Source organism: Urocitellus parryii, chromosome 4 (assembly GCF_045843805.1).
Source record: "Urocitellus parryii isolate mUroPar1 chromosome 4, mUroPar1.hap1, whole genome shotgun sequence".
NCBI lineage: Eukaryota > Metazoa > Chordata > Mammalia > Rodentia > Sciuridae > Urocitellus > Urocitellus parryii.
This window is the reverse complement of record NC_135534.1, coordinates 162,338,836-162,350,184: the sequence shown is the minus strand read 5'-3', so window position 1 is coordinate 162,350,184 and position 11,349 is coordinate 162,338,836. Positions and strand designations below refer to the sequence as shown.

General features: G+C 39.5%; 1 protein-coding gene across 1 annotated transcript in view; it reads left to right on the top strand.

Annotated features, from left to right (window-relative positions):
* Positions 1 to 308: 308 nt before the first annotated feature.
* The window catches only part of Mllt3 (MLLT3 super elongation complex subunit), a 261,484-nt gene continuing 250,443 nt past the window's right edge, over positions 309 to 11,349 (top strand). The window contains exons 1-2 of the mRNA XM_026397584.2: positions 309 to 568; positions 2,035 to 2,215. Of these exons, the coding sequence (XP_026253369.1) occupies positions 557 to 568; positions 2,035 to 2,215 (193 nt within the window). The 5' untranslated portion in view covers positions 309 to 556. The remainder of the gene's footprint in view (positions 569 to 2,034; positions 2,216 to 11,349) is intronic.

Below are 11,349 nucleotides of genomic sequence, written 5' to 3'. Positions count from 1 at the left end.
TTTTAATCCGTTTTTTATTGTAGGCGAATGGAGTTTACACAGAGGCTGGGATGGCTCCCCAGCTGGCCGCTCTCCCCACTGCAGAGACCCCTCCTTCCATTTCCTCCCCACCCCCGAGCAGGAACCTGTTACTTTAAGCGAGGCGTTCCAGTGTGGCGCTGCGGGCCGCCGGGGTTTCGGGAGGTGGCCGGTGATTGGCTCTTTCGAGCTCCCCCTGGCTCGCTCGCTCGGCCTCCCCGCGCGCTCCGCCCCGCCCGCGCGCCCTCCCTCCGCCCCGTGAGGCTCGGAGCCCGGGTGTCAGGCGCCACGGCGCATGCTCCGGAATCATCCTCTGGCCCTGGAGCTGCTGCTGCTGCTGCTGCTTTTGCTTTTGGGGCTGAGTTTAATAAGCGAGCGAGCGAGCGAGCGCGGGGGAAAAAGGCAGAGAATGACCGCCATCTACCCTCCGTTCCTGGGCGCGCTCTCATTCATAGCAGCCTCTTCATGAATTACAGCTGAGGGGGGCGGGGGAGGGGGGTACCACACAACACCCCAGCAAACCTCCGGGCCCCCAGGCATGGCTAGCTCGGTAAGTACTTGCAAAAACAATAATAAAAGACCTCCCCCCCGCCTTCCCTTCTTCGCCCTGCGCCGCCGCAGCCCAGACAGCGCCAGCGCTCCGCGGTTCCAATTAGAGAAAGGTTGGTACGGCTTGCAGGGAGCTGCTGCCTCTCCCTCAGCCTCCGCTCTCCTCCTTCCCCCCCTTCCCCCGGCGCGCGCGCGCGCGCGCGCACACACACACACACACACACACACACAGACACACACTCACACACACACATTCGTCCCTCCACCACCCCCCCCGCGCCTCCCTCCCTCTTCGCCTCTTTGCAATCACAAGAAGCGCACTCACACACTCCCTCTCGCTCACACGCGCGCGCGCGCACACACACACATACACACACACACACACACGGTGGAAGGAGGCGAATAATAACTCAGCCATATTTCAGCCGCCACCGCCGCCGCCGGGAGCTGCGGGCACAGTCCGGGGACGCGGCGGGCAGCCTCGGCGGCCGCACCTCCGTAAAGCACCGCGGCCGCTACGATGGTGCGTTCTCCGCGGCGCGCGTGTGTGAGCCTGAGTGTGCGGGCTGACAGCGGCGGGGCTGCACGCAACTTTGCCCCAGCGCCCGGCTGTGCGCAAGCCGAGGCTCAGCGGGTGTCTGCCCGCCGCCCTGCCATTCCGAATTTCATTTTTTGGGGGGAGGTAGGAGGTACTTTGGGGCCACTTTGGCTCTTGAAAGTGTGTTTCGGGGGCTCTGTTCGGCTGGCCTCGCCGATCGCGTGGGGCTTTTCGCTGAGGGGAGCGGGGTGCTTTAAGTTATGGATGCCTCGGCGTATTTTCTTGCGTGTGTGTGCGCGCGTGTGTGTGTTTGTGTGTGACGACGTCTCATTTTTGTTGTTCACGAACCCCGTGGTAAGAGCACGGGAGTTTATGCCCATCAGCAGAGGCTGCCTGTAGTTTCCATTCCGCCTGGCACAGCGCTCCACACGCACGCACACACACACGTACACAAAGACTTCCTCGGCGTGTGCCTGTCGCCGCGGTACTTTCGGGGAGGGGGCCTCGCCAGACACCCGCCGTGCCCCAGGGTCCCAGCCACCTCCTCTCCCACGCCGGGAAACCACCCCGGCATTGCCTTCTAATTGTCTTCTAATTTGTTACCGATGCATTTGTTGTGGTGCTTGTCGTGGCTGTGTTTTCCCTCTCCCCGCGACCCCCTTCCCGACTAGGGGTAACATTCCGTTACAATCCTGGCGGGTGTGGATGAGGGGCCCAGGGCGCCTGGAGTCCCACCCGCGGGGCCGGGTGTGTTTGGGGGCGTGGGGGGTGCGTGCCCACGCGCGTGAAACGTGGATGCAGAGGGCACTGCCGTTTCCTTTTATGTGCGTTTCAAGAAGGAGGAAAAAAATGTCAGGCGCAATGTTCAGTAGCGAACGGTCGGTCGCCTTCCTGTTGTTCACCGCTGTCTCTCCTCCCCCTGCCCGCAGTGTGCCGTGCAGGTGAAGCTGGAGCTGGGGCACCGCGCCCAGGTGAGGAAAAAACCCACAGTGGAGGGCTTCACCCACGACTGGATGGTGTTCGTGCGCGGCCCGGAGCACAGTAACATACAGCACTTTGTGGAGAAAGTCGTCTTCCACTTACACGAAAGCTTTCCTAGGCCAAAAAGAGGTAGGGCTCGAATACAAAAGAGGCTTGATAAAAAATGTCTTTGCTCAGCGAGGAAACAATCGCTTGGCCCGGGCGGTCCTCCTGCCCCGCTCCCCGCCCCCCGCGCCGCGCTGCTCGCCGCGTAGCCTCGGGACCTGGGTGCGCGGCGCCGCGCTGGCCAGGTCCCGGCTCCCGCCCGCGCGCGCGCGCGAGCCGGAGACTTTGGTTCGTGAAAGTCACCGCAGAGAAAGGACCGTCAGGTGTCGAGTGTTTATTCATCTCAAAGCCAGTCCTCACCGATCCTCTGGGGTTAGCCACGGGTTCTGTGGGGAAGGCGCAATTAGTTGTTCGGTTTGGAGGTTTGAGGGGTGGGGCTGGAAGGAATAAATAGTTTTCGCTTTTTTTTTTTTTAAATAGAGAAATTGAAATTTACCTGTGTTGTTAGCAAAGAACGCATTAGATGCAATTATTGTTAGGTTTTGAGAAGTCGACTTTCTTTAGGGTCTTCTCTGCCTTCCTCTCTCTCTGAGGCACTGGATGCCACTTGCCATAGACTTTTCTTTTGGGGGCTTGGCTACCGCCACACCCTGCCCTAGTCAGGATTTTATTTAGTTGGGGGCTTATTTTCCTCCTTCTCCGCAGTGACACTTGGCTGCTTCGACTTTGAGCTGCCTTCCTAAGTGTCTGCCAATGTGATCGGCAGGGAGAGGGTTCCTTCAAAGGTCTAAAGCTAAGTTTCAGAGAAATGATGTTGTGTTACCTATTTTTTTTTTTTTTTCAGTTCTTCCCTACCTTGACTCTTGCTTAGCTTTGGAATCCAGTTTGCATAATCTTGTTGAGCCTCTGTGGTCCCAAACATTTTCCATAAAGGGCAGGACAGTTTTAGAAAAGAGAAAAAGGGTGTCATTTTAAAATAAAATTAAAGGGAGTTTGAGAAATCCTGGTTTCTATTCCCTTCAACCTCTGGAAAGCTACTGTCTGGTTGTTTTAGTTGGATTAGTAGAGGTAACAGTACAAATACAATAAGGTGCTTTGTTTGTGAGCAGGTTTATTTATCTAAGTCGACACAATGGTTAGTAGTTATCTTCCATTTGATCCGTAATCTTTATTGGCATCTAGAACTCCTGCAGTTTCTTAGAGTAACATCATAATAAATCCATTCTGCTTAGAGCTACGTGGAAATTATTGAATATTCAGGGCTGAATAAAGAAAGGAGAAATGCTGTGTGTCTTAGAGGTGGCAGTTTTGTCTTGGTGCTTATTTTTGTTTCCAGTGCTCATGTAATGGAAAGGAAGATTGTATTTTTATGCCTTTACTGGTTTAGTTTTTAGCTCCTCTTGAAAACTTGAACAGTTGAATTTGATGGGCTTTGTTGGATGGTTAATAAATGCATCCAGCTTCTAGTAGAGAGTTAGAAATATACATAGCTTACAGGAAATGATATTTAGTATTTATTAGCATTTTATATCAAAATATAGACAGAAACACATTATATTGCCTCAACCTGTCATGAGGATGAGCATTGTCAAGTTTCTGTCACTATAGGCGGTTGGATGTGATGCTTCATGGAATCTTTCTCTGTCTTGCCATGTGTCTGGAGAGCCATTGCAGAGCAGTTTAAACAAAAGAAACCACCTTCTAAGATTCTTAGTACACACTGTTACTGCTACTTGGCTGCTAGTCACTTCAAGGTGAAATACACTTAACAAAAAACCCAATGTTTATTGTATTAAGAAAATTAACTCAGTTGGCAAAAGATGTAGCACTTAAGGTAACTTTGTTTAGGCACCTTGGCAATCAACAAATTGGTATTATGAATTAAAGATAATCAACCTCTTCTCTATTTTGCCACTGTTTCTCTGCTTCAGTAGGTGTGTGTGTGGTGATGTTTTCCTTTATTTCCTATACTTAATGATTTTTCTGTCCAGCCTGAGGGAATGGGAAGGTGCTGCCCATGTAGCCCACACCTGGGAGTTGTTGCTAGGCGTGGTGAGCCCTTGATAACAGTGATATCTTCTCAGACCTCTAGTGAGGGATGTGTGTTGGTTGGACTTTACAATTTTTATTATCAACCGTGGAGTTTCTTTAAACAGCATATAAGCCATTGTTTTAAAATATTTATTTTTGGATTTTTATTTGTATGTGTGGTTCCCATGATGTGACAAGTCCTGGGAAAAATGCCAGCTTACATGGCCCAGGAGAGACCTTGTCATACTGTAATTACACATGATTCAGATTGCAAGAGAAGGTTTCTCTGTTCATTGGGAGTAGTTAGTTGTAAGTTCAAGCAACACCAAACATCCCACTTAATCCTGGGACTTACTGTTTTAGCTTATAAAAAATCTTTCAAAATGATGAGGATAAATGTTGAATAAGAATGCCAGGTACTTCTAGTGCCTTTTAAGGTATTATGCTTTGCTGTATTGTAGGTAATAAGTGATAATATATAATTTCACCCATTGGAAATGGGAGAAATGACAAATGTCCGATTGAGAAAAATCTGAGTATGAACTATTTGAAAGAAGTGCTCATACTTTAAATTAAACTATAAATGGCTATTAACAGTGACAGGTTAAATCGCTCTCACTAGATACAGTAGCTGATAAACAGACATGAACCTTAGAGCTGAGCATGAACTGCTCAGCTATGAAGATGGATGAGTCCTTAGTTTTGTAAATCTTTGGTTTAGAAAAGCAAATTGATTTTCAGGTTGGTTTCCTTATGAGAATTTGTAGAGGAAGACATTACAGTATTTTCAACTTGTTGCCAAATGAGAGATATACCATTTCAGAACTGAGCTAATTGGATTTGAATTAATGAGGTTTTACTCTGTCACAAAGATGTGTGGGAGACCTTCAATGTAAAACTACTGGCACAAGGTCCTAGAGAAAGAGATTTTTGATGAAATAATGAAGCCTGGAATATCTATTAGCCAATACAGAATAGCCAGGTCAGTGTGTGATGCTGTTTTAAACTATCTACTTGCAAGAAAAGACTATATCATATTTATTAGTATCAAAGATTTATTCTAGTCTGATATGACTGAAATGGATGGTCACATTCAAAACATTTCATTTAAAATATTAATGTTTTCATTTTCAGTATGATGTGAATTTCAGTGAACTTTCTTTCCAATTACAGCCATCCTTACTATTGCAATCTGTTCCATTGACATTTATGATATGAAATCTGTTGCTTATTATTTTATGTAAGCTAATTTGGCCACTGGTATGATTTGATAGCTTTTTATTTGCAGCCTTTAGTCCTTTGGGCAGATAAAGCATAATAAATCTACTCTTTCAACTTTCCTTGGATTTAAGTATGTGAGTCTAGCTTTATTGCATAGTTCTGACCTGTGTTTTGAAATAATTTGAATAACTTTTTGTTAAGGTGCCTAATATTTGAGGACTTACTAGTTGCAGATTTTGAATGTGCCTGATACATTTAAAAAGTATAAGGAAAAAATGAAGATGAGACGAGTGTGATTTGTGTGGGGTCCTGATTGGAATTAAGATGACCAGTGAGAAAGGTTTTAGTACTTGTCATTTGAAGTAACAAAAAGTATAATTTTCTAAGGTACTTAAAAGCTGAATTGGTGGAAATCTCATATGCTCTTGGTAAGAATGAAATTTGTGCATGGACATTTTGGAGGGCATCTGGCAAAATCTATTAAGATTTGTAATGTTTATACCCTTTAACCCAGAAAATTTACTTCTAGGAATTTTCTGACAGATTTGACTTCACAAGTACACAAAGATACAGCATATTTCTTGTGTCTACTTTGTAATAGCAAAACTTTGGAAGCAAGCCATATAGGGACCTCAATTGAGCGCAATAAATGATGATAATCTATAAGAAGTGATAAGTGTATAGGTGCTGGAAAATCTTAAAGCGGTATTAAGTGAAATAAGGCAATTTGCTAAATCTATGAGATCCCATTTAAGAACTGTGCCACACAGATAAAAAGTAAATATATGTATGCATATGTGTATAAATAAATTTGGATATGTGGACACCAAACTCTTACCACTAGTTTTCTTCACTGGGTGCTTGTGCTATTGATCAGGATGGGATTTTATTTTTGTAGTGTTTGGGAAAAAGTTAAATCCATATATTTAAAACATCACAGTGAGTACACATTATGTAAGATGGAAAGAAAGAATATAGCACCAATATAGAATATTATGTTTTAAACAGAGATTACCATGTAACTATGTTAAGAGTGATCTTTATCTTGGGTAGATATTGTTGCTTAATAGTTAAGAGGAATTAGAATCAGGAATTAGACTTGTATTCCAACACTGGTTTAAGAGATTCCTTGGGTGATCTTGGCAGCTTATTTCTTTCTCTGTTTTCTTGTTTGTGTTATGGGAGTAATGATGGAACTAAAATTTCACAAATGGAAGAATAAGTACAAATCATTTATTCTTAAACTCATTGGACTTCAGACCTTTTTATAAGTTAAGGACTTCAAAGGGCTTTTCTGTGAAAACTGGATCTATTCGTTTTAAGGTATTAAAATTTCAAACTGAGACTTTTAAAAACAAATCACAAGTTGTTTAAAGATAAAAATAATCAACCCCATTACCTGTTAATGTAAATCTCATTTTAATGAAAAATAAATATTTTCTAAAACAACAACAACAACAACAAAATCAGTGAGAAGAGTGGCATTTATTTATTTAAAACAATCTCTTTAATGTCTAGTTTAATAAAAGATAAGTGAATCCTCATATCTGTTTCTATATTCAGCCAGTTTTGTTATCATATATGGTGTACCCTCTGGAAAAAACTATATGAGTGAGAGATTTAGAATGAAAAAGGAACATCTTAGGTTTATCATGAAAATAGTTTTAACTTGGCTAATCACCTGAACAGGTCTCAGTGACACCAAAGTCCCCAGACCACACTCTGAGAACAGCTGATATAAAATATTCAGCATGCAGTCTGACACAGGTAAATTGCTCAATATGTGCATGAAAGCTGACTCTTTTTTAAGCATTATTGTTGCTAATGAAAACATGCTTTTAGGTATTTGCCTAATTACATTCCAGTGGAACAATTATCTAACAATTTTTTTTCAGAAAAGGATAATCTAAATTTGAATTTTACTGAATATATTTTATAATGAATGTCACTGCCCATATTATCTTTATTATGCAGAGGTCTTTTACATCCATTATTTTAGGTGACCCTCTTTAAAACTACCTCTCTGATCTAGGCAGGGCAGGGTTATCAATTGGTTTGATAATTTCACCTTAAAGAATCTTCTCTTGTTTTAAACCATTTCCTTCCAATGGATCTTTTTCAAACCAACCTTGACCCTTTTTCTCTTTTTCTGGTCATATTACAGAAGATCCTCTCTACTTAATATAGTTTTTACATTTCTAAGATGTAGAACTTTAAAAAAAAAAAGAACTTTTAGTGGTTTGAGTCTTCAAAAGAAGTGTCTTAGAAATTGGGAATTTACACAGCACAATGGTACAGTGTAGCCTTTATGAAGAACTCATATATTCATTGTTTTACATGCAAATGAAAATCAGATTTTTTTCTACTATATGTATGTGTTGTAGAGCAATTAAGCCATAGAACTACAGAGAAAAAAATTACTTAAAATTTTCATAGATAACCAGAATTAATATTTTTATAGATATCTAGCTATCCATCCATCCTTATGTGCACATAAATATTAACTGTTAATTAACATGAATTCACTCAACAGCTGTTTTTTGGAGCTCCTACAATGTGCCTAGCAAACTTTGTGGTGCTGGGGATAAAATACATTACTAGCCTCTTGGAATATCTTCTTACATTGCTGAGTATCATAGTATTATGCTGAATATAAGTTTATTATACTTCATTTTTACCTTTAGATTTCCCCCAGTTTTAATTTGTTATGAATAATGCTGTAATGAACATCCTTGACATTCGACTTTATTATTTTTTCCAGTAATTTTCCTTGTGTTAACTTTCCACAAAGGAGGTAGTTGAGTCAAAATGTACAGGTTTTAAATTTTTGTTACGTATACCACACTTTCCAAAAGGTATAAATTTCCCAGTTTATACTTACCCAGGGGTTAGAGGACAGCTCATTTTCCCACAGGGCTGCCAATACCGGAAATTGACAATTAAAAAAAAAACAATAAAAAACCTCTTTTGCCAGTCCTTTGCATGAAAACAAACAAACAAACCCCAAACACCCTCATTTTAATTTGCATGTATTTAAGCACTAGTGCTGTGTTATCTTTTCATAGTACTTATTTATTATTGCTCTTTTGTAATATGCCTGTTGTGTAGTATGCCCTTTGTAGTTCAAGGCTGTTTTTTTTTTTTTAATTTCTCAAAAAAAGTGTGGAAAATACAAAAAATAATATAACAAATGTTCAAATCCACACTACCAAGAATGAACAAGTGTTTGTATTTTATCATATTTGATCCTTGTTTTGATTGTAGAGAATTAAGTATTATAAATATAGCTAAAGTTTTTAAATACTTTCCAACCTTGTCTTCAACTCTTTTAGCCTTTCTTCCATTCTGTTTCTCTACATTTGTGCATTTATATTGCTTACAAATAATATTGTATCTTAAAAATCAACACTCAATCAAGAGTATCTCACTGAGTGAATTGTTTCTTTGAATTGACAGTTAAGTTATATATCATAAAAATTCAGCTTTTAAAGTGTTATAGTTTTTAATATGTTCATAAGGTTGTGCCACCATTAACACTATTTAACACCAGAACATTTTCACAAGTAAATAATTTTGCATCTTGATTTTTTTCCCTTCTCAATGTTTTTGAACTTAGCTTCGTTTTTTTCTATAGAGATAATTCATTCCCTTTAATGTTTTCTTAAGCAATATATTCTGTACTTTTCTCTTCCCTTCTTGACAAATATGTAGGTCATTTTCTGTTCTGGGCAGTGAGTATCCTTGTACAGTTACCTTGCGAAAATGAACAAGAGTTTGGATATAGGCCTAGAATTTGAGTTGTTGGATTGTAGACATGTGCATTTTCATTTGTACTACACATTGTCAGATTGTTCTACAAAGTAGCTCTGTCAGTTTATACTCAGAGAATGAGTACCATCTTCCTCTGCATCTTTGCCAACAGACTATTTTAATATTTCTTATTTTTGATATTTAGTTGAAATGTAGTAACTTTGTTTTTATTTGCAGTCCTCTGGCTCTTAGTGGGAAGCATTTTAAGCTTTTTTTAAAAAAACTTTTTTAATGTATTATTTTCTAGTTGTAGATGAACACACAGTATCTTTATTTATTTTTATGTGGTGCTCAGGATCGAACTCAGTGCCTCATGCATGCGAGGCAAGTGCTTTATCACTAGCTGCAGCCTCAACCCCACATTTTAAGCTTTTTTAAAAAAGTAGGTCTACTGATTGTTTAGGCTTCCTCTTTACTGAATTCTTATATCCTTTTTCTTTATTAAAAAAAAACTATTGGGATGCTCATTTTTTTTCATTTTGATAAGATTTTAATTATGTTGAAAATCGTTTTTTCTTACAGTAATTTAGGGTATCTTTTTGCCATATGAAAGTTTTCAATTTTGACAGGTTGATCTGTTGTGTTTTGTTTTTCTCTTCAGTTTTAAGGTTTGGTTTAGGAACTTAGTTTGTGGGCATGGTAATTTGCTGAACCAACAGGCTTCATATTTTCAGGACACAGTGGAATAATGGGGAAGTTGTAAATAAGACAGAGAAGAGCTCCCTGCCTTCAGTGTGCTTGTTTCTTTAGAGCTGGAAGGGACACTTGAGATTCTTGACTTTTGTTTAATCTCCTATTTTACTTTTCACCAGAAACTTAGAAATGTGGAGTGATCTTGCATGTAGACACAATGAGTCACACAAGTGTGCCTGTGCAAAGATAACTAGTAATAAATGGTGGTCAGTGTTTACTTTTAAAACATTGAGTAACTATTCACTTATATTAACAGACAAATGTTCAGTAATAATGACATTTGTCTACATAATCTAGGATTTAATTAAGTAGTGGTATCCATGGTAGATGCTTTTTAATGGGAAAAGTTCTGTAGTTACTTTCAGGCAAAATCAAATTTATTTTATGTATTAATTTAAGATTTTTCTTTGAGATTATGCTAAATGGTAGTTATTTCCTGATATTCTGCCCCTGACCATGGCAGGACTGCAATTACATGAAGGATATGGAGCCTAGTTTTAATGTTGCTTTACTTAATCCTTTTAATTTAAGTGTGATAATGTTTGCAGTGGTTGAGGCCTGAAGAAGGCTATTATTGAATTTTTAAAAAGATAAGACTAGCATTGGTGTGTGATTTAGTCGGTTTGAAGCAGTTAATAATTAACTTTTGGGTAAAACCAGTGCACCATCATTATTTTTTATTAAAGAAAATTATGGCTTACCTTTGCTTCTTATTCTGAGGTCAATTTATTTAAAGTTCATTAGTGATTATAAAGATGATTAGTTGAATTTAATTAAAGTTTACTACCCATACTTGAAGATTGATATAATATCAGAGCTGAATAAATTTTTTCTATTTTAAAATATTTAATTTTATAAAAACTAGACTGTTTTGTTTTCAGTAGAATCCATAACTTACTTTCCTGTTACTACCAGAATAATGTTTTGTGCATATGTATTGATTTTAAAAGCCAAGTATATGTTTTAACAGTTTCTTAAGATGTTAATAATAATACCAGTGGCTTAGTAAGGAGATTACTTGCTTTTCAATATTTCTAGGTAAAATTTAGTGTGCATTAATATCTTATAATTTTTGCAAATATTTGTCCTACCTCCTCTCTCCAAAGATGGTATTTTGGGAAGAGACTACTGCCTGGTTATTCCAGGTGTCTATTCACTTTGATAAACATTTAAAACACATTGGATATTAAAAGATCAAGGTTCATTGTAGACTTTGTGTCATTAATACCTTCACTGATATTTCATGAGTATGTATTACTGAATAATGAAAGCTTACTTAGTATTGAGAAAACATTCTATTTTACAAAAATTTTCCCTCCTTTTATTTCTTTTCCCATTTCTGTATTATATCCAGCTATCTTATAGTGATTCCGTGAAAAATGGAGAGCTTGGGTTGTTGGAATTTGTTCCTTTTAGTGGGATAGGTTATGTTGACATAGCTCAAGATTGTCATATACTTGTTG